This window comes from Opisthorchis viverrini (genome assembly GCF_000715545.1).
Source record: "Opisthorchis viverrini unplaced genomic scaffold opera_v5_73, whole genome shotgun sequence".
NCBI lineage: Eukaryota > Metazoa > Platyhelminthes > Trematoda > Opisthorchiida > Opisthorchiidae > Opisthorchis > Opisthorchis viverrini.
This window is the reverse complement of record NW_008751729.1, coordinates 1,249,043-1,273,384: the sequence shown is the minus strand read 5'-3', so window position 1 is coordinate 1,273,384 and position 24,342 is coordinate 1,249,043. Positions and strand designations below refer to the sequence as shown.

Sequence of the window (24,342 nt, the reverse complement as noted above, 5' to 3'; positions counted from 1 at the left end):
ATGCTTGCTGGAGCTAATGAGTAAAGTCTGAACCGCTTGGCTTCAGGGGCTGGCCTGACCTGAGGGCGCAGAGGGCCATAATTGGCCTACTTCTAATACGACAGCACACATAACATGCATCTGGGCAGCACCAAACTCTTTGGTTTTAGGAGTATTCTAACCGTAATGGATAATGCCCCGGCGGTCACAGTTCGCCGTTAGGTGATCGAAGTGGGCGTCTTCTAGGGCCAACATTTTGTAACCCGGTCCTTCCTGGGAAGAAGGCAGCAGCTACTTCCATAAATATGGACATGCTGGTCGGCTGAAGGAAACGCCCTACCACCCTCACACTCCTACCTCAGAGGATGATACGAGTTTACCTCCAGACCTCGTAATACAATTTATCGCAATACGGGAACTCGTTCTTCGCTCGGGTGCTCCCCACTGTTCTTGCCATGGTTGGGCCCTAAGGAACCGAGTTCCAACCATTATAACTCACAGGATCATTGCAGCACTAAAGTCCGGCCATTATGTTAAGATGACAATTCAAGTCGGGATGTCAAGAATGGCTCATGAAAACCAAACTGCCACGAACTCCTACCCATGACAGTCGCGTTAGTAGACGATTCTGGATTAAAGGGACAGAATTGTGTGTACAGCGGTATTCGTCAAACCGCTTAGTTCTTCCATGATCATGGAAGTGGCGATGCTGACTCCTGTTGAGGAAGAGGATAGAACTCATCATCATTGATAGCAGCACACTGGTATTAAATGCATTCAGCTGGTTCCTAACCACCAGGAAAGGAGTTAGAGTTGGGAGAAATTAAAAAGCTGGAAATCTGTTGAAAATAACTCGTCTTCTTGGAAAACTATCAAGTTCAATATTGCCTACATATTGAAAGTGCCGTATCGGAGTAAACCCGCATCACTGGAATGGACGCAAATTCTTTTACGAACCTCATTCAACATGATCCCAACATAAAACAATAAACAATATCCATATAGGCAGTCCGACTTAAAAAGTGATGGCAAGATGGTCGCTGAGATTTCTAAGTGTCATTTACTGGACGGTTTCTAACACTGCACTGGGAATCACGTTTTGCCGCATCAGGGTGGCGCGAAAATCCGAGCGTATCCAGTATGGTTGTGGCCACTTTCGTTTTGCTGTATCATGGCTAATCCTTTTCGAAGCTTTCAGCAGCATGTGTACGACGTGCGTTGTGCATGTCCCAAGCCACTTTAGCCTAATATATTTTAGGTGAGAAAACTGGATCATTTATTCTGAAGACGTCGAATGGTTTTCGGAGGAGACAGCTCGCCTACAAGTGATGAACTGATCACACTCCATAGGTTGCACTGGTTTGGCCACGTGCTCCATATGCCAGTTAACCGACTTTTTCGAAGGGCTCTTTTCGCACGACCACACGAAGTATGGAAGCGAGCCAGAGGACGTCAAACAATGATTTGACAGCGAAGTATGAAAGCAATTGCCAGCAAACTCAGCTGCGCTCGTCATTGTCGTCACGCTGGATGGGGACCCCGAAACGGGACAAAGGAAACGCCCTACCACCCTCACACTCCTACCTCAGAGGATGATACGAGTTTACCTCCAGACCTCGTAATACAATTTATCGCAATACGGGAACTCGTTCTTCGTTCGGGTGCTCCCCACTGTTCTTGCCATGGTTGGGCCCTAAGGAACCGAGTTCCAACCATTATAACTCACAGGATCATTGCAGCACTAAAGTCCGGCCATTACGTTAAGATGACAATTCAAGTCGGGATGTCAAGAATGGCTCATGAAAACCAAACTGCCACGAACTCCTACCCATGACAGTCGCGTTAGTAGACGATTCTGGATTAAAGGGACAGAATTGTGTGTACAGCGGTATTCGTCAAACCGCTTAGTTCTTCCATGATCATGGAAGTGGCGATGCTGACTCCTGTTGAGGAAGAGGATAGAACTCATCATCATTGATAGCAGCACACTGGTATTAAATGCATTCAGCTGGTTCCTAACCACCAGGAAAGGAGTTAGAGTTGGGAGAAATTAAAAAGCTGGAAATCTGTTGAAAATAACTCGTCTTCTTGGAAAACTATCAAGTTCAATATTGCCTACATATTGAAAGTGCCGTATCGGAGTAAACCCGCATCACTGGAATGGACGCAAATTCTTTTACGAACCTCATTCAACATGATCCCAACATAAAACAATAAACAATATCCATATAGGCAGTCCGACTTAAAAAGTGATGGCAAGATGGCCGCTGAGATTTTTAAGTGTCATTTACTGGACGGTTTCTAACACTGCACTGGGAATCACGTTTTGCCGCATCAGGGTGGCGCGAAAATCCGAGCGTATCCAGTATGGTTGTGGCCACTTTCGTTTTGCTGTATCATGGCTAATCCTTTTCGAAGCTTTCAGCAGCATGTGTACGACGTGCGTTGTGCATGTCCCAAGCCACTTTAGCCTAATATATTTTAGGTGAGAAAACTGGATCATTTATTCTGAAGACGTCGAATGGTTTTCGGAGGAGACAGCTCGCCTACAAGTGATGAACTGATCACACTCCATAGGTTGCACTGGTTTGGCCACGTGCTCCATATGCCAGTTAACCGACTTTTTCGAAGGGCTCTTTTCGCACGACCACACGAAGTATGGAAGCGAGCCAGAGGACGTCAAACAATGATTTGACAGCGAAGTATGAAAGCAATTGCCAGCAAACTCAGCTGCGCTCGTCATTGTCGTCACGCTGGATGGGGACCCCGAAACGGGACACATCAGACAGACATGGCCCGGTCGCGCCGTCAATGACGGTCATGCATCCAAACGATTAGCTTTAATACATATCCCCCTCCCAATCTCCTCAATGAAAAGTCCACCAAAAACTGTGTATTTACGCGTGAATTATATCAGCTGCCACCTTCAATGCGCTGCTATCTACTCCACCTTCCCAAATCATTGGTAAACGAAACTGTGGCAGCTATACTGTACGACAAATGTGCAGTTTTTACAGCTGATGATGATGTGCATTTGTGGCATCCGTCTTGGTACAATCATGACGTAGTAGCTGCGAAGTTGCGTTAGTCGATCATTATTACTGTTCACATTGAGTATTCAGAGAGACACAAGCAGCACAAAAGGTCGGCCCAAAAACAGCCGAACGATCAGACGCAACTGCCTGCACAATATTCAGACCACTAAATCTAACTCAGAATAGCGAAGTTGTTGTCCATGATGCGAACGTAACCCAGGCTTTTTGATTACCTTTATTGGGTTGCAGCTATGCGGCGAAAAAGTACCACGACTGAACGATAGTTCCTCATACGGATCCTGACACACCTGCCCACAGCAGGATCAAGCGCCTTCTTCCCTGTGTCGAGCTACTCCAGTCTTCGGCTTTCTCCCTATTACCTAGTTTGGCCAACTCTCGGTTTCCCGAGAAAACCCATCTTGGAAACCTTACTACTAAATCAGCGGCTTGAACTTTCGAGGCAATCTATCCGTTCTCCAACTACTTTACATATCAGTCAAACGATCAAAATATGTTTCACACAAACCCCTGCCATACTTCCGAATAACCGAGAAGTATATTTCGCCCTTTCATCCCTTTGTTCGTCCTACAGCCTCTCCGACCAAGTCATTCTGACTTGTTAACTGACAAATACCTCTCTAAGCTTCCGCGCAGTGAAATATGCGAAACCAAACCCCAAGCAAATTCAGAGGATCTCACCACTACGGTTTACAGTTTCCATACTCCGTCGAATTTCTTAAACTTTGTTCGACGATCACCTTCAGACCGCTCACGTTTCACTCCAGTTGCCTGGTGACCCCGATGTAACTGCTCCGTGATAACTACGGTGTGAGTTTTCTTCGGTTCGAGGGTCGAAAGTCTTTCAAGCACATTGGATTCCAGTGAGCATCTCTACTTGCGCCCTTAGGAGGGCTAGTTTAATCAATCGTGGGCTGCAAACGGCTTTTGTTTGTGTGGTCGGTACACGTCCTGACACGACAAGCAAAGCACCGCACAGATACTGAAGAGCGACTTTACGTATCTTCAACCCATATGAACTTGCAAGACAAGTTCTCCGACTGTGTGGCATCGACTGCAGACAATCCAGGGACTCGCTTTGATTATGTGGCTACTGCTGATCATCAACTCAGGACCATCGTTCTTTCCATGGAGTGTAACTTGTTTGTGATCGTGCTGTTGTGCGAGCACGTGCATCACTTCATTCAGCCTCCGGACGATGTTGAGTCTCTGTGAATTGCGAATCACCTTTAAATACTGCGTTACTTGCGTCGCATGGTTCAGGGTGTGCTTCAAACCTACAGAATGAAGACTGCTGCTGCCAGACTAGGTGGAGTCTAAGCAGCCTACCGCTTGCAGACCGGTTAGTCGTTGCGGTAGCTGAGTTAATCTGCCTGGTCAGTTGCGTGAGTCCCTGTCGACTGACAGAAGGTTGAATCACTTCGCGAAGGCCAACAGAGCTGTCTCTACATTCCGACACATCTCGTCTGTCATCTCTGTCATGGGTAGAGTATTATACTCTGCAGCAATGTGGTTCTTTATGACCCAACCACATAGCTTTTACTAGCGGAAGGCATACGAGTACTCCGCTTTTAACGGTCGATTTCTGAGGTATTTCCCGGATATAATGGTAAAACCGGGTGAGATGTTTTTTTCTGGGGAGAGCAAGTCACAATAATCACACCGCAGGTGAAGTTGTTCATATGTCCTTCGTGTGTCAGAGGACAGCTTACTTTACGGAGCCCTTTTTGATTAACCATGGGTGAGGTCCAAACGGCCAGGAAGGATGATACTGTACGACTTGTCTACGTAGTTTGAATGCTGTGGCAGTAGATTCGGTCTTGTTGACAACTCTTATTTCCTGTTGAGGATCCTGACAAAAGGCCAGTGATTCGAGAGTCTGACCCACTTGGCTGTGGCTTAAGAGAGGGCCTGGCCTAGCTCAATGACGTAATATGTAAGACCTAATCGTGATTGCTAATGATATTGTGCATAACAGGTGAGTTTTGAGCCGCACCCCGGTTTTATATTTTAGAAGTACTTCTACTTTACTAGACAATGCGCCGACAATCACGGTCAGATGATGGTCATTAAAGTGTTTGATCTTTAGGGTCATCTCTAATCGGCCACTCATCAGAGGAAGATAGCATCGCTGCTTCCATAATTACGGAGAGGATGAATATCTGGGGAAGATGCCGTCCTCGCACTCCCGTTGCAGTGACCACCATAACTTTAATGCCTGTTAGCGCATTCCCTTAGCGCATGGACTCTTCTTTTTTATATGGCGCCTGTTAGCGCATGGACTCTTCTTTTTTATATGGCTGCTCTTGGTTAGCCTTCCCGGCATGACGGAACCTTGAAGAGTGAAGTTCCAACCACTATAGCCTGCAGGCTCATTGCTACGTTGGGGCTTGATCACCACAACTTGAAAGCTTTTAGTCGAGATATACGTATTTTTGTCTGCATGTCACTTCAGCCCTGTTTGGTGGCGTTTCTGAAGTTGACGTGTTCCTGGAGGTCACCTAATTCTTACACGCTTTTCCATCACAGACACTATTTAATCCAGTTTCTAACAATTAAATAGCAACAATAACATTTAAAAGTGCACTCCAAAGTGGCAGATTGAGTTCGCGGTGTAGTTTTGACTGGACTGTGTCATTCCGATTTTCAGAGTACATTTTCTGGCGTCAGATCTACAGCTCGGGAAGGAGAGTATTCAACAGCACATTAAATCTCGTCGGTAGAGAGGTTGAAAACAACCGTGATGGTAAACTCGATATCTCTCAGAGTTGGTATGGTTGAGTGGTTAAAGTTCGACGTGCCGATTTGAGCATATCTTTTGAATCCAATGCTAGCTTTTCGGTTACCCATGACTTCGATATTCAGCTAGTACCTCACCTCTCGTGATTGTTTTGGATTGCGTCTCCGCTGCGTCCCGATGAATTTGTTACAGCTGAACCGTTAGATATTTGTGATTGAGGGCCGCCCTGCCATTATCTTTATTAACACCATCACAATCATCATCCGGGCTGCAACATCAGCGTTGACATTGGCGTCCAATGGGCAAAATGGTAAGATGGACGGAGAGGGATTCTGGTGCCAGCCTACCGCAGGCGTTCTAAGGTGCTTTCGCCATCTGGAGAGAAACTGCCACAAAAGTGAGGATCCTCGGTTAACCACCGTTTCTTGCAACGCCTCCAACCAAGCGCACGATGGGACCTCATTCTGGAAGGCAGACCGCACCTCCAGCACCAAAACCCGTCTCTGTCTTTTCCACACTTGTCTGCCATATCCGCCGTTGTTCATTTTGCAGTTGACACTGTTCTGAAAGGGGAATGGGGAACAACGCTCGTTTCGGTAGACGACGATTTGACGTGTGCAGCACGTGGCCAAGCCACCGCAGTTAACGACTCTGGATATTTTTCGCGATTGAAACACCGGCTGTAGTACCGAGTACTTCTTTCCTAATTAGCCGGTTACACTTTTGAGAAATCTACCTTCAGAGGGCATATCTCGTAACCGTAGAGAAGCACAGTTGTTACTGCGGCATGATACACGCGTCCCCTGGTACCCGGTGCTGTGCCTTTTTGACTCTAGAAGTGATGCAAATCGGCATGTGTGATTCAGTGCTTCGAGCTTAGTTTACTGACTTCATCGGAATCCAGAAACCCTGATACGACTGGAGTCAAAATGATATCTTGGTGGTTACTACACTCACTGCGAGTACCCTTTTTGAAGATCTGCATTTTTACACTCATTCCACTTGTATAGTGCATTCTTTTTCTCCCAGATAGACGCTAATAGGTTAGACGAGTGGTGACATTGAAACCAACAATCATCCTTGAGCAGAGCAATTGAGATATTGTCAGGAACAAGAGCATGGTGAGATACAGTAGGGAAACACGCTCGAACAGTGGTTAGCCTGAAGGGGATTCTCTGTTCACAGTACACCTTTATGTTAAAGGCCAACAGTTCAAATGGGAAGTTGTAGTGGACCGACTGAAAGTATTCTGTCCAACGCTCCACTCGTTCCTTCTTGCTGGATATCAGAACCATCATCCTTTTGATGCTCAACTGCCAAGGGCCTGTTGAGCGTATCAAACGGAACAACCTACACGTATTTCCATCACTTTCCACTTCCATTTCTTCAACTTTCTGAACACATGAAGCTTGCTGTTTTGTTTGAGTATTCACTTTTATGTGGCTTTGGATGATACGTCATACCTGATCGTGTTTGTGACCGGAGGGGATCTGTCGCCTGTCCTTCAGCAGAGCCAAGGTCTTTTCATATTGTTGGAAGAATTTTCGGTGGAATATTTAGCATCACATTTGGCTTTGGGCATATTTTTCAAGTAATTCTGAATACCATATGTAAGGTCAGTAGACGGGCGTTGGAATGGTAGTCGGTTCTGGTACATTTGATTGATTTCTGGGTTGGTGGGTTTCTCAGCATTTAAGGAATGTTTGGGCCAAACTAAACACACGGGTACAACTATGGACGGGCAACCCATCAAGTAAGAACGGTTTCGCGGGATAGCCCGATACATATCCAGCATATCCAGCTACATCGACCGAAAGCTGGAAAAGTGCAGCGAGGTAGCCATTTTGCTACATTGCTTGCTTCTTGGGTTCTCTGCTTAGATGGATAGCATGCATCAATTCAAGAATCCGGCGTACTTGTGAGAGCAGCTTTTTTCCTTCTCGCTCCAGAGTGAAAACAATCAAGGCAGCTAACTGGACCGGCTTTTGATGTCTTATGGCTGATTTCGACGTGTCTATGGCTAGTACTATAGACTGATGCGCAAAACTTGTGGTGCAAAACGAGCAAGGCTGTCAGTCCCGATACAGGAACCTGCACATAGTGTACTCGCAATGGTGTGCGGTATAGGTGAAGTAAATGTAAGAAGGAAAGCGTAAGCAGTAGGATGTCTACGCTTACCCATCTTTTTCGCCGCAGCAACTAAGTCAGTCCGGCTGATGGCACCATTTACCGATCGATGTGTTGTATGACAGTACTTTTAGTTCTGCCTATAGGCTGGGAGGAGGACGATTAGGGCCTCCTACATTTGGCCCAAGAGCTCGACTACAAGTGGACGGATGGGTGCCGGTATACTACTGTAGTAGTGTGCGTTTCTAAAGAACAGGTCGGCCCCCATTTACCAACTTCCAACCTGGAGTACTATGGGATACCGTTTGTCAGAGCTCTAGTCACTAATCAACCTTGTATGGGGAACTGAAAATATTAGACAACCCTGTTAGTACAGCTCACGAACCGCAAAACCACTTTAGAGGATCCTTTACTCTTTAGCCAGTTTGGTTCATCCACACATCTGTTGCTATGGTTCGTTCCCATACCTGCAGTCACTTTGAGGTTTACACTAACCTATCAGAGTATCTCCACAGTTAGTGTTGCGTTCGCGATGATTTCTCGCTCTCCATATTATTCCTTCAGCGCCATCACGAAGTACACTCTCCAGGAGAACGTGGAGGAATTTTAATTGACTTAGGTTATGTAGATGACACTTCTGATATTTGACGACTGTGCGTCCATATGAGCTACTTTGACAGGGATGAACTTTGTGCTATGGTTCGTTCCCATACCTGCAGTCACTTTGAGGTTTACACTAACCTATCAGAGTATCTCCACAGTTAGTGTTGCGTTCGCGATGATTTCTCGCTCTCCATATTATTCCTTCAGCGCCATCACGAAGTACACTCTCCAGGAGACCGTGGAGGAATTTTAATTGACTTAGGTTATGTAGATGACACTTCTGATATTTGACGACTGTGCGTCCATATGAGCTACTTTGACAGGGACTTTGACATCCGAACTGGCCCCATGCCTCGTCATCCGCTGTACACCTTCCTCTCTACCCATCTGGAACTGCAGAATAAGGAACTTGAGTTTGTTGATAGGTTTAGTTATCCTTATGGACCTCATCGTGGCAGACGAAGTCAGTGCACGCATCTCAAGGATATGATAAATATCCGCCAACTTACTTAGTCTTTGAAATCAGGGATGAATGCATTGATATTAAGGGTCCATGTCCATAAAAAGACACAATGAGAGCGGTTCTACTCAATGACTGCGGACTTTATCTGTTGCATCCGATTACCTTCGTAGTNTAAAAAGACAATGGGAGCGGTTCTACTCAATGACTGCGGACTTTATCTGTTGCATCCGATTACCTTCGTAGTATACCAATCTTCACTGGCTACAGCATGTACGTAAGTACTGAGTTCAACTCATTTTAACAACAGATGAGGCTTATGAGGCTGAGTTTTTTAGAGCATTCAACACATCGGTCCGTCATATGAGGAAGGATACCGCTTTCCTTCTCAACACTCCCGTTGGCGAAGGGTTCATGGAGAATAGGCCATGACCTGACTTCAGAAAATGAAAACTGCTACTATCAAGTTTAACACTGAGATTTTATGCATCTTCCTGGGTCCACGTAATTCTTACGCTTCTTTAGAAACTTAACGGAATGTAGTACTTAAGGGACCCGAGTTATGAGCTTGCTGTCTAGCTTTCTAGCTTACGCTTGTTTGTTGTTGTGTGCTTATTCTGCGTTGGGTGAGGTTTGCAAAGTATGTCGCTTTAGTCTCGTTGATTGTGGCTCACTTCAACTTGCTTCCCAAGTGCGTTCATTTCACTGGTTTTGGAGAGCGTAGGTACTTTGCTCCGGACCCTCTTCGAGGGACACGGGTTTCCACAAGAACCATCATTTTTCTTTTCACCTGCATTGTTACATAGCAGTTACGTACAGGCTTCCAGTACTGGTATATTGCTATCCCTAGTGATGATGACGACTCCGCATCCTTACCGAATACTTTCGCTTGTGAGGTTGTCTATTTTCAATTGGGATTCTCAATTGTGCTTCAAGCATTGTTAGATTTTAGTGGGACTAATGACCAGAAATATTTGACCACTGGGTAATTGGCACGCTTCTGTAGTATCGTGTCGATATGTCAGATCGCGCAACGCTGTATACCTCCTATTCGTGTGTGAAATCAGGTAGTTAATAACTAAGCAACAGGTGGGCGTCAGCCATAAAGACAGATAATGATAGATACTCGTCCAGCTGTAACACCCTTTCAGTGCCTGGCAGTGCCACCCGATGGAAATACGAGGGCTGGGATACTGCCAGGTTGTCCAAGCCTAGACAGAAGAGGTCGAGAGGCAGAAATTGGGTTCGAGCAACTGACCTTCCAGTCAGTAAGTTCGCGCTCTAACCACTGAGCTATCTCATCCTGTCACCCATCCTGATATACAGTCAAATATGTGGTGTGTATACTATAGGAACACTGGGGAAGTCGTTCTACGAGGACAGGATTCTCCCCAATTTGAATGGAAATGAGGGAGGATCTCATAAGTAAAACTCCAGCAAGTAGGCAAAACTTACACATAAATTAAGGATGACGTCAATATCACAGGCTACGGTTACTGACTGTTCTGTTGTTGACACTTTAACATGCGTTAATGTTCGGGCAAGCAGGCTCCGCAAGAGTTGCCTAGGCTAAAAGGGTCTTAGAAAGTTGGATATGTTGGGAGTAATGGAATTAGGAAAGTAGTAATTAGGATTGGACTGGGAACAATGTTGCTCTGTCAGAGTGCTGGGAAATGCTTAATGCCATCGGAACGCAAAGGAAAAAGAATGGGACTGTTTTGGAACATAGATTTCGGGGCGAAATGGGGGAAAAGAGCTGAGTGGATGGAACATCGTTAGAATCAATTGGCTTAATAGAATGCCGAATGGTCCACCAATACACCACCGGTGCTCACCATTGGTCAAGCCCGAGGGACTGTGAAGTAAGTGAACATGAATAGGCCGATTTATCGCCAAAGTAAGAAAATCAGTCTGTTTAAACAGTTGATGCACTTTCTAATGTGAATGCAACTAGAGGTGCTTCTATATAAGCGGATGTGTTAGGACAGTATCTCAGAGTAGCCCCTATTGTGCGCACTTTTCTGGCCCAAGTTATCCTAGGATTACTTCTCAACCGGTGCCCATTGCTTTCAAAAATACAATGACCATCGGTGGAGACTTTTTGGCCTTTGCAGTCCAACTGAAGCCCACTGTTTTACTTTTACCGTGTTTTATCACATTGATTCAAGGCTTTTTTTACCGCTTATCGAGATGACATTATCGTTGCATCGTGAAGTGGTGCGTCGTTTGTAGCTAAATTGTCAGATTCATCAAAGAAGCAAGCAACATACGCTTCCCGATTTAATGAGGGTCTTGTGAACAGCCAGGAAGCGTTCTGCTATGTACGTTCCAATTCACTGTTCCGACGGAATCCCGCACACGCATTAGACCACGCCAGGATTCACACACCACCAGTCAATATTTTTTGTGTACTTGTCCTTTAACTGTGCTTGTGCCACCATCGGACCTACCGCACAGCGCACTGCCATACAAGTTAACGACATCTTGTATGCAGTCGATGGGCGACCGACTGACTAGTGTGTGTATGGGGGTACCATTGTTGCTATTTGGAACATAAAAGCCGAGTCTGCGTGTTTGATGACAATAGCACCGGCCTGGTACGTCTGGCGCCTGGCGACCACACAGCTATCTGCACCCGCCTAAATGTATGCATTAATATCAAAATGTAGTTAGGACTCATTTAGGAGTTGATTGTCCGATGTCGAGGAAGTATTCTATTAGATTACATGGTTATTTGTCTATCCAGGCTGGCATAGAACCGATGGATGCCATCATTTTTGTGACTCAGTGTTTCTACCCCCTACCTGGTGTTGACGAATAACTTGCTCATCTAGCTTTTCACTACTAGGTTAACTGAATCTTTATAGTTACACCTACGAATGTGGTTCAGGGAACCCGACAGTACTCAGCCCTCGTGCTCACCTCGGGTGGCTTGGCATCAAGGCACCGAAAGGATGCTACAGCTGAGTGACTATTTTTTTTTATCTTAGCGGATAAGTGTTCGTACACTTACAAAGAAAGCAAAGAAATGTATGTAGTCAACTGTGATCGTCACAAGACACCAAGCACTCAGTTTACTGAACAGAGTACTGTTGTGCAACGCAGTCAAAGGACAAGAAGCTTAAATGGGCTGTTTTCGAGCTATGGTGCTCATTCAGTGAACCAACGTGGAATCCTATCCTAAATTTCGGTCGTTTTCAACATGTAACATGGCGGAATACATCGTTAGCGGTTTAGTCGCATGTCAGTCCTACTGTTTGTTGTTTTGGGTGAGCTCACCGGGTTTTCTCGTAACGGTAGGATCCACTGATGATCCTCGGGATAGTTTCATAGTGTATTCAGGCTGATTCTGTCGACACGGCGCACGCCATTAGCTCCACTCTGACGTGAGTCACTCCATTCTCCTATAGGGATTTAATATCTCTTGGTTTAGGACCTAAACGGTGTAGTCCTGTGATCAGCTAGGTGGCTGGCTTCTGATATACTGTCTGCACTGTTTTTGCATTACTGACGCGTAAATCATTCACCATGCAAGTTCACGTGTCTGGTAGATGGATCAATGATGCATGCGCGTGCATGCATGCACATTCGTCAGTTTTACAGGTACATGCGCACCACTATCTACAAACATTCGAACTACCGCTTGGGGAAGTTTACGTATTTTTTCGATAAGTGGGATGTTCCGTTCTGACAGTATGGTAGTATACTTAGCCGCTTACGCTTTTCTCCCACGGACTAAGGTGTAGTCAGCGCTTTAATCACCTTCATTGGATTTGCTCATTTAAGGAAAGCATTGGTTGTGGGCGTTTCCAAGTTTCCCAGCTGTTACTTAATGGGAAGAACTAGTAGTTGTAACACCCCTAATTTGTAAGCGATTCATGAAGAACGTCACGAAGAGACTGGACCTTATCGTGGTGTGGCGGTTTGTGTACCTCGGCTACCCATTGAGCTATACTGGGGGGTGTCCGCGCGACACTCACAGAGTCTCTCATACCAGGTTGGTCAATGGTTAGAGGTCTGACGAACACAGTCTCCTGGCCCTCCAGGTTGGGGGTTGGAACATGTGGCGACTTGTTCCGTAGAAATGGTAATGCATTTGCATTTCCCGCCAAACACCGCTGCCTTGCGGTTAGGCTTTTGAGCCAAAGGCTTTGGTTGAGGACCCTAATCGTCCTCCTGTCTAGGTGTGGGCGCCCTAGCAGTATCCCAGCCCTCGTACAGCCATGACCTACACAACTAACAATATTCTCATGCCAAATCGGCCGTCGCGTGGTGCCTTGTACGGCAGTGAAGCATCAGTGCCAACACTGATGTTGCTGTCATTGATGATGATGATGATGATGATGATGATGATTCATGAAAATTAGCATGAAGACTAAAAGCGAAGGCACCTACACATGTAAACACTAACCAAGTCGAACAAGAAACTGATAGCACTGGTTTAAGGTAGAACCATGTAGCACCTGTCAGGCATCAGCTGTCCTTTAGAAGGCGTTCTGCATTGACAGTACCGAAACATTTTGTAGCCTCCGTCCCTCCGACTTACAGGACCGTACGCGTTGAATAAGAACAAGTCACTCACAAGACGGCCACTAGTAGATTTGCTTGTTTTCTGTTATAAAATAGATCTACATCGTGTTTGCGATGCAACCATAAGTCGCACACCACGGTTTGATGGCTTTAACCAAATAGTCCCGTTGGATGACAGTCGGGAGAACAACGAGTGGTTGGCTATACACTGAGAGAAGTAGCATCCTGACCTTTACAGTAGCTTCTGGATGCTAGTCTGCTTAAATGAGGATGAAACAGTGGGTGAACCAAAAGTGATGGTTCTGATACGAAATTGTTCTCAACCATATGATTTTCAAAGTTTTTAACTACTGGTACTTACCGCCCGGGGTTCTACCATTGAAGAGCTTAGAGTGACCAGTACTTCCAAGTTTGCAGGTTAAGATTTTAGTCCGCTGCTGGCAATCCATTTTCTGCAACCCTTTGGATCACTTTCATCCAGCGTAAGACAGTGGGAAGTGATCTACTGTCCAAGTGCCTGCAGTCGAAATTACGTGTTCACCGTCCTGAATTGTGGTAAAGGTCAAACTTTCGGTGTAGTCAACCGATCCCATTTTCGATACCGAAACACTCCCTAGATCACCGAATGTCAGGATCTGCGAATTTTTCTATATTCACACTGTGGCACCATTATCTGAATTTCGATGTTATTCTAGAGGCATCACACAAAATGTTTTAGGATGGTACCGTGCATTTGCGATGGGAATGATGAAGCCGCGCATCCGAAAGAGTATGCTTTTCATGGCAGTAGTTTGAATGGTTGACCTAGCTTCCGGCATATTTCTGCTGAGCCCATACAACAAATATAGAGTTATTTACAGCTTGGGCGTCCCGTCCCCTGTTACGGAGGGCATATACTCTACGTATTAGACGTTACGCACGAAATGTCCCTATCGATTAGTGGCAGTATGGCTGCGAGTGACAGATTTTATAGGTTCAATGAACAGCTCAACCGTAATCATCGTATCATCGTAACCATCTTGCGTACCGTACTCATGTTTCTTACGTCTTATGACTTCCAGAACCGTCCTGTTTAGTCTCCCTATAAAAACTACCCATTCTCACAACATGTTAGCAGGTTTCACACTTTTTTCATGATCCACATTAACCGTCCCCTTATTTCTTCATGATTTTACGCTGCGATTTTGTTGATTTTCCATGTTGCACTGAATCGTCAAATGTCTGTCAACACTATTTTTGCATCAAATCTGGTCGATTCTCACCTAATATTTTTGGCGCCAGAGAGTACTTATCAGCTGTCGGTATCTCTCTCGGCACATCGGAGTTGTTTCATGAGTGACTGTTCACGGCTAATGAACAGCCTAGGCCCGTACACTTCCCAAATTCTTCCTCTCGTTCTTCTCTTTTTCTAATTTTTGGAGTGTTCGTCATACCGTGCCACGCTGTTGAATACGGGAAACCAGATTTTATGAATTTAGGGTGGATCAATGCTAAGTTCTATTCTTTTCTTCGGTCCACTTTGCGGCCGCATTTGTTTTTCGCGGTTGTTTATTCTACTACAAACACTACTGAATCCAACGTTGCATAAAGAACACTTGGCCAATTCCACCAGTTACGTTGAAAACGGTGGCAGTTGAATTCTTATGTTACCAAAAATAAATGGAACACGACTGTGTTTCTGCTTGCTTGTGGAGGCCAAACCTGCTTGTCGGCGAGCAAGGCCACTCGTATGATTATTTTAGGCATGTTCAGCATACATATTGTGTTTTGTGGCAGCAAACTCTTCACTGATGTATTTCCTAAACAGCCTTTTATTCAAGTTTTCCAGCCAGATGAAAGACAGGCTCCTCTGCCTGTCACAACGTGGATTTTCTCTAAACATCGCTCGGTTCGGGTGCTGTTCTAATGTGTTTCTAACTTGAAATTGCCCCATAAATTGCTCCCGCCGCTGGCCTCCTGGTAGTAACACGTTCCTTGCTGAATGGATTGGAGCGCTAGATCCACATTTCTATCTGCGTCAGCACTATGACCGCCATAGCTATGAATTATTAAATACCAGTGTAAAGGGGCGAGATGGCTCAGTGGTTAGGGCGCGAATTTACTGACCGGAAGGTTCGTGGTTCGAATCCGACCTCTTCCTCTCGACCTCTCCTGTCTAGGCTTGGGCAAACTGATAATAATAAAATAAGTTGTTCAGCTAGCTGCCTAGCTGCCATGCCACCACCCGAAGGAAGCACGAGGGCTGAGATACTGCCAATTCGCCCAAACCTAAACAGGGGAAGTTGAGAGGCGGAGATCGGGTTCGAACCACGGATCTTTCGGTCAGTAAATTCGCGCTCTCCGTCTCGCCCTCGTGCTTCCTTCGTGTGGCACGGCAGCTAAGCACCGAAAGGGTGTTACACTTGAACGCTTACTATTATTTAAAGTAAAAAATAATTTTTCAGCTGTCTAGCTGCTTTGGCACCCGAAGTTATCGCGAGGCCTGAGATGCTCTCAGGTTGCCCAAGTCTAGGCAGGTGCAGTCGAGATGCAGAGTTTGTTTTCGCACCATGGGCCGTCCGGTTAGTAATTTCGCGCTTTAACCACTTAGCTATCCCGCACTCGATTTGGTATTGGGATCTCCGTACGGAACGCAGTTGTTGGTTGACAAATCACCACACTTTTCACTGAGTTTCACCTTACTTTCTCTCGGAGTGACGTCTCAGTTAATGTTAACATGCGTTCTTTGTCTGGTTTCCCTCTGTCGACGGATTTTCGCTCACAAGATTTCCTTTTTATCTTCATTTATTCGTACAGAAAGCGACCGATTAATTTCTGAATGGCGATACTTGGCTAGCGCGATGCAGCGTGCTGGGCAACATGGCGCTTATCCAGACAACCCTTACTATTCAGGTTATGATCCGCCTCGATCTCGCTTTGGTATGATGCCTGTAGGTCGGTTCCCTGGCAGTATTGGTGTAGACGACTTAGATACTGCCTCTGCATCGTCCAGTTCGTTTGGTTCGCATTCCAGCTCAAGATCTGGTGGTGGAACCTTTCAGCCTGGTTTACCAGGTCACGAATTCATGGTTACCATGGAGACCATACTACAGACTGTGGTGAACACTGAGGATCATCCACACTTCGGTGAACAGAGCAGTCATCAAGAATTTCCTCCGAGACTGTTAACGCCATCGGCTCTTCTTGATCACATGGATTTTCTCATCAAGGTTAGACGACTTCAGGTCACTGTCGGTGCCTCCAAGTGGTCATTTGAGGACTTGTGTCAACGTGCAACTTTGCCATTCGGTGCGGGAATGCATCATATTCAGGTTAGTTTCCCATTAAGGACAAAGACAACGCATTTTTGGTCGTCATTCTCTCCGTCAGAACCTCTACTATTGATGTGTTGAAGCACTATATTTTCCAACCATACTATTTCTATTTCCAGGCTTATCTGGATATGATAATCCCGTGCTCGGTCATCACACCACTGGATTGCTTCTGGGAAGGCGCCAAGGTCCTTGGGCCTGAGGAAGGCAGATGGGTTCCTTGGTGAGCTTGATAAGATTGCCAGTTTCTGAATTGTATATATGTATCCCTAGAATTTTCTGAGTTTGAATTTACCCAATGTGGTTAACTACCCTAGCTTTACCAGGTTTTATGTCGCTAAGTTTATCTGATCAGCTGACCAGTTTTTCATGGCCTACCTGAATCGAAATGACGCTTCAACCCCGGAAACCTGGTTAATTTTTCTCCAAATGGCTCTGCCACGGAATTGATAGAGCATCCTCGCTTTGGCGAGACCAAGTTCTTATGGGTGACCTGATATGTCGTGGATCCAGCGCCAGCTTGTTTCTAGAGAAGTACCTAGTACCACTAGGTACTTCCTGAATACAAGTCATGCTTTACATTGTGCCACTCTTCCCGGTAATCGGTCCAACTGGTGGTTTCGAATAAGTATTAATTCTGGACATGGCAGCTGGGAAATCAGTTCTGATCGACCCATCAATATGACCGAAGCGATTTCTTTTGGAGGTGTGATATAGCTCAGTTGCTACACTCAGGAAAATGCAGATCGATTTATTGCTGGTGTTCTTTCTAGCGGTCTTTCTTGGTGGGTTTATGAACAGTACTGCAAGGAATTTGACGGCACTTGGCCTTATTCGAATCGACAGTTGAGAAAGCGCACAGTACGTCTAGGTTCTTCATCACCATTATCCTAGAGAGCGATACTATTGAAAGAGTAAAACCCAAGTGCTTACGCTGATGCTTCACTGCCGTACAACCATCTAAACGATCTTGGGGACATATGTGTTAGAAACCACAGTTGTCCGTGTGTGAGCCCAGTTGATTAAGTCGTTCACATGCTCTGTTGTTTGTGTGCGCATGTGGGTACATCCGGTCTGGCCGTGTATCCCGGATTCCTATGTGTTATGTATGACAGTCATGTGAGCCATATTTTGCACAAACTATCGGGTTGTGTGGTTGTTGAACAAATTTCATGTACAATGCTAGAATGGGAGAAGCGAAAACTTGCTTTCTAGGTCCGCACGTACGCTTGGAAACTATATTGTCATCGTGGTAGGTCTTTTCTGCTTTTTTAGCTCGAAACCAACGCCTGACAAACAGCTGTGGACATTGTCTGCCAGTGTGCATGTGTACGTGTGTACACTTGCATTGGCATCGTCCCTTACATGGCAGGTAGGATTGTCGCGCTAGCCGCCCCTATTTGGACTATGACAGCCTTGCTGCCATTTTGCTTTGCTTGTGTTTGTATGACACCTTGTGGTGCTGAAGATGTTCGATTAGGGAGTTAATATTGGGAAACTTCGCATTTTTAACGCGATGTAGTTCAAACTGGTTATGGATATCAGGCTTATCAAACCCTCTCGGTGTGAGAACATGCGATTTCATTTTCAGTGACGCCCACCATAGGCCGGGTGGTTGTCTCTTAGTTATCATCCATGGGGACTTCCGTGGAGCACGACGGCTGTAATTACTACGCTCCAGACCAAATACTCGTGATACAGTGGCGATACTGGCGTCCTTTTGCATTCTTTCGAAATGAAGCGTGGGAGTTGAGTCACAGTTATCAACATCAACAATAAAATACAGCCGTAATTTCGGTCATTATTTTAGAAAACCGTGAAACGAAAAGAGCCGTAAGATTATTGAGGGAAAGGGCATGGTGCTCGCCTGACAGCTGTGTCTAATAACGTGCCGGGTACATACTTCGAACGTTTTTATAGTGAATCTGGGAAAAAGAACATCAATATTATTGCGAGTGAAAACAATCTCCTTATTTAGGCATCAGACAGGCTGCTGCCAGTACTCGTTTTCAGTCTTTACTCGTTATGCTTTATATAGGTGGTTGCACTATTCTCACAAAACACCAATTTACTCATCGCATTAAGTTGGCGGCTGTTTCTCCATGCATCAGTGAGGAAGTTTCCACTTCTTCTGATTCGATTCTGTTCGCTGAATGGTGTGTGGTGAGATTTCAGCGACGCGGTTATTCTTTCGGGACCATCGTAGCACATGTCTTGAAATAAAGGACCACCGCACAAGTCACGTAACCGTCTGATGGTACTGTACGAAACATGTAGTAGTCACAACCCTGCTACCAAATTCCCTCATGAAGTGTGGGCTGGCAGACTGTCTAAATGTCAATGTCTTTCGTTGGTGGGCCACATGATAATGCTTCGCTTATGTCGATGTGTGGCCCAACCACAAGGTTGGTTGTTGCCGGACCCCGTTTAAGCTTTTTTCTTGTTTCTACCGGATTTCCATTCCCGAACTTCATTCAAATCGCATATTGCCGCGTGCCTCCATGCGCATCTGTACACCTGGAGGTTTTTTACCTCCAACATACTAACACCTTCGCGCAGGCGCATGTCTGTTTTGTCGGTCGCTCAGCCGAATAAAACGTAAGCTGCCGCAGCGCACATCTGGGCCGATCGAGAAGAATGCATCCATGTGGCCGTGTTCTTGTTATGTGTGTACATGTATCAGTGTTCATCCCCTACCACAGTCGTCTGGCGCATGTGTTTGCCTATTCAACCCAAAGTTTGGACAAACCAAGAGCAGCAGTAGTAGTGGTTAATGTAATTTCACCATATGGACTGTTTTGTTGACTGGTTGGAATCGCGCACTGAAGCGGATGATCGCAATGCATTTGCGGATTGTAATGGTATATCCTGTTGAGTGCGACCGTCTTTGCGCTTTTGCTGCCTGGTTTACTTTTCAGCCACTCATCTTTGGTGCACAATGCTCTGCAGGTGTTGTGAAGGTCTGACTTTTTTCTTACCTTTGCGTGTATTGACGTAACAATTAAACAGAAACGGTTTCCAATTAAACCTTGTGGAATGCTTCCTGAAACGACGACTCCTAAAAAACTTGAAACTGTACCAAGCTAAAAAGATTATCATCTGAACGCGGTACCAACAGGATCTTTCGTTACCCGGCACAGTTGTGGTGACTACTGACCAGCAACTGTAAACTCGTTATTTATCGATTTTGCGTCGGCATACGGTGAAAATAGGTGCACAAGTATTTCGGTGGTGAATGGACATCAACAGATATATAAGAACTGATCTGATTTAATAGAATGGATGTACAATTGCATCGACGAACATCCTGGACAGCTCGTCCAGTGCACGTGTTCACTGAGCTTCACCTACACCACTTTGTGTCTAATCGGTAACGGTTAAGTTCTTCCCACATATCTGGTAAGTGTTTATAACGAAAATTGGTTTCCTAATCATCATTTTTCATGCTGATTCAGGCCTCATAAGCTCGGGGAACAAACGCTATTCCAGTGGACGCACATCGACCCAATTGGATTGCTGGAAAATCTTCGGGATCGGTATCAGAATTATTCGGGCACAGAACTTGGAAATCTGATAAACTTATTCCGTTCAGCCGGCATCAACCACGGTTACTTGAATAAGACTTGTCTGGATCCAAGTGACCCAGCTTGCCCCGTTTCTGCGCCCAACTATCGAGGCCAGGTTAGTCGGTTATGGGGAGGTGAATTTCTCATCCCCACCCACTCACTTTGAGGCATCATTTTTATACACATGCTCATCGGAGGCTTCGAATTTTTCCCTCCTGACCGAACAGTCCGTCGTTTGCTCGCCGGTTCAGTAGGCTTACTAGTACGACGTAAACATACTGCCGTTCTTTACAGTGATCATCATCCCCAGCGGACTGTTAATCGCGATAGGGCAACAGAACAAACGTTACTGCTCCAGGTTCTGGACTTTTTGTTTATTCTTTTTTTGTGCTACGACCTTGTCCGTGCAATCGTCACGAATGTCACGAGCCATTGTTCGCTCGGTTCACTAAATGCGCTCACATACGTTGGAAACAGCTGTCAGAACACTCTATTTCCCCGAAACAAACGCACAGCCAGACGGACAATCCCGGAATCCCTTCTTCATTTGCAGAATCCATCCACATATACACAGACAGGGCAGACGTCGTCGAAAACGTGATGCGATAGAGCAACTAGTGTATGTTAGTTGGTATCAAATTGACGTCTGTTTAGATTGTCTCACACCGAGACCTGGGCTTCTCTTGTGTCTGCATGTGTCGTTTGACTGGGTCACCGTGTCTCAAAAATGGCATTGTGTCGCTTTGACATATAGGCGCGCACGTGCACACACGTCTGTCGCACCTCGTAATAACTCTGATCTACCCCATCCCGTCTTGCCACAATGTGCAATATGTAATCGCGATCGCGGCTTCGTCCACTTTCGATTACCAAAGATACGATGGAGTCCTCTCGGCATGTTGTCTTGCTTGCAAGCTACGTATTATTTATTTTTGAGACTTGCCGTGTTCACTTGATTCCTCTTTCTTACATGACTCGCACGTTTCGCAGGATTTCACAGTAACAAAACGTGCATCACAGCGGCTGTAACATTTTCTCCTAGGTTTATTTGCTTTTCCACGTGATTGGCACTCGCTGTCCCCCTATAATAGTGGCGTACACAGTGGGTACATTTAATTACAATCTAATGTGGACAAACGGATTGAATTCTCATCACCGAGTTCGACTGTTATGTTTCCAGGGTATGGCTCTGTCAGATATCCCTCAAAGTTTGTTACGCGAACGCTTTGCTTTATGAGTAGTATTTTTTTCACTGAGTTATGAGCATTTACATGGGAATGATGTAGCATCTAGCACGACATCTCTAATACATTACACCCGTCGGTCAGTTTCAAAACTGAGACTTCAATCTTCCGCGACCCTCTGTAACTAGTTCAGTATATCTATATGGCATTTTACTGAAAATTAAGTGTTTGAATGTGCCCATGGAATTACCAACCTAGTGCGTTTGCTCAGGCGGTTCGGATGTTGAGTACCCATCCTTCATTCACAGTCTTTCACCCTGTGTCTGTTCACTCAGTCAACTATTTCGCTCAATCAGGCCACTTGTGGTGTTGTGTTCAGGGCCGGTAGACCATTGTAGAAACCGTTTACTCAGCTCTTTTGACTAAAGCTGATGTGCCTCCACAGTTTTCACCGCAGAGCCAACCGAAGTATGTCGGTCTTGTTTCCATTAACAGCTGGTGTGAATCAGAGGCAAATGCCCCTGGTTTGTAATGACATCCAAAACATCAGACGCGTTTGGAGGAGATCCAAATAATGCAGTGGTGCTTCCATCTGTTGACGCTCCTTTGTAAATACTGTTTTGCTATGCTAGGAATTCACATGTGTTGAGCCGTCTGTCCTTCAGTATTACTAATTCCTTTATCAGTCAGACCGAGTTTGTTTGGTATTTTTGAGGTACTGCAGAGGAATTACCGTATGCTTTTTATACCGGAAAGGTGGTTTGAAAGGAAAGTGGCTTGAAATGATGCATTGTCACAGATTTAAAGGTGGTCTTAGGCGAAGTTGAGTTGTCCTGAATAGCATTCATTCTCTCGCATGCTACCAGAGGCGCTGCACACCTCTCAGATCATATTTGGATTTCGATCGAGATACTTAAGGATTCTCAGGAATCTCGCCCTCATAAAAGTTGGTGCGATGTGTTAATATGAAAAAATAGTGTGCGCACTTGAACTCTGAAGCACACAGGGAATTCTTTTTTGGATTGCATGGGGTTGGCCTAGGTTGACTCGGTAAGACTGTTTCACTGTGAAGTGACTTTCACAGGATTTATGCAATAAGTAGTAAATTTTTGTGCTTTCGTCACCTTTCCGATTTACCACGTTCCCATTACTTGACTGCTTGTTTTTTTGTTTGGATGTCCGCCTAACTAGTAGACGGCGTTACTGTACTCGACATGTAGGAGAGTACTTGAAACCGCAATCATTCGGCGGGACTTTGCACCGGTCATCGTATTTGTCCAACAGTTTAGAATTCTGGTCTTCAGCCCCCTGTTCGTAATTGTTTTGATGAAGGTGCCCTTATATTTTGTCGTATACACTGCCTATTTGGACTAAACCTACAACTTTTACTTCTCTCCCAGGCTCCAAACGTGCCCCGAGTGCTGACTGGTGGATGTCCAGGTTTTGCTGGCAATATCCTGCATTGGCCAGAGGAAATCATTATTGGTGGTCGTGTTCATTGGTTTAGAAACTCCACTAATACCGATTCTGGGCACCTGGCATCAAACCTCACATCGGACAAGTTTCTTGTTAGTGCAAGTGCACTTCAATCCCTTATTCTCTTGCGGTCGCCACGTGACCTGTACGAAGCAGTCAGGCTTAATGACCCTTACAAATACGAAGGCTGGACATTGGCGGACGCACAACATGTTTTGGATGAATGGCGCCGTTCCCTTCGCAGAGTAAGTAATTCATAGTGTCAGAAGCCCGTCATTGTTGATTTTCACCACCTTATTCTATCCTCATTACTTCAGATACGTCCAGTTTCAAATGGATTGAGTTGTTTCGACTCAGCGACATTAGATAGTCCCCAACCGACTGGAACTGCATCAACAAGCCCCGCAACTTGAGCTGTCCACGTGTTTCTGAGACCAGCATGATCTCTATGGAAGTAGTGTTTTTTGGAAACCTATTGAAGCGTTGTTTTGGATCGAACTCATTTGACCTCTGTCTGGAACCTGATAATAATAAAACATTTAACCAAGATGGCAGATAATCTTGGTGATCTCTGGAACAAAACCATATATCATGTGCGGATGAATGATTTCCTATTTTTTTCACCCTTGGTTGTCAGCATGGCATTGGTCTTGTTGTCAGTGATGACCAAGGCTAATCAACATAATAATAATGGGATGTAATGTGAAACTCGGCTTCTTGTGGATGCCGATGTAGCTTCGTTAGATGCTTATCCTTGAATCACTTGAAATCGGAAGCTCCACTTCTCTCAGTTCGGGATGAGAATCAACAAGCATCTGCCTGAGTACTGAAACAAGAAACACGCCACTACTTCGGTGCGCAAACCATGTGCGTGTCATTCAGATTAATTCTGTAACATATTACAACTTTACTGTATTCCGCTTACTTAACTACCACCTCGTGTGTTGTTCTCTCCATCTATATGTGCATGCATTTTTCTCACGTATATTTGCCTCCCATTGGTATCCTTATCTAATGCTCACAGTTCTCATTAATGTAAATAAGAGAACTTTTCAGTTTCCCGGCCTTTTTAAACCATGTTAGAATCCGGAAGATTCGGCAACCTATGTTCGACATGCTGATGTTGCTTAGCGCAATCTCCTGTTCGTGGTAGGGCGTGTTGTGCGTGCCAAGTAGCGGTTGTAGCAGCTGTGCTGACTCGACTGGCACACACCAACGACAAAGAGAATTTATGGATATTTGCCTTGTTCTCATGTTCCGCGAAAGCCCCGGATAACCCGCATCATTGACATGACGCGTGCGTTTAAGGTTAT

General features: G+C 45.4%; 1 protein-coding gene across 1 annotated transcript in view; it reads left to right on the top strand.

Annotated features, from left to right (window-relative positions):
- Positions 1-24,342, top strand: part of T265_04436 (hypothetical protein) — a gene marked incomplete at both ends in the record, with an annotated part of 55,516 nt that overhangs the window by 9,785 nt on the left and 21,389 nt on the right. The window contains 4 exons of the mRNA XM_009169181.1: positions 16,289-16,803; positions 16,923-17,026; positions 20,259-20,484; positions 22,954-23,274. Of these exons, the coding sequence (XP_009167445.1) occupies positions 16,289-16,803; positions 16,923-17,026; positions 20,259-20,484; positions 22,954-23,274 (1,166 nt within the window). The remainder of the gene's footprint in view (positions 1-16,288; positions 16,804-16,922; positions 17,027-20,258; positions 20,485-22,953; positions 23,275-24,342) is intronic.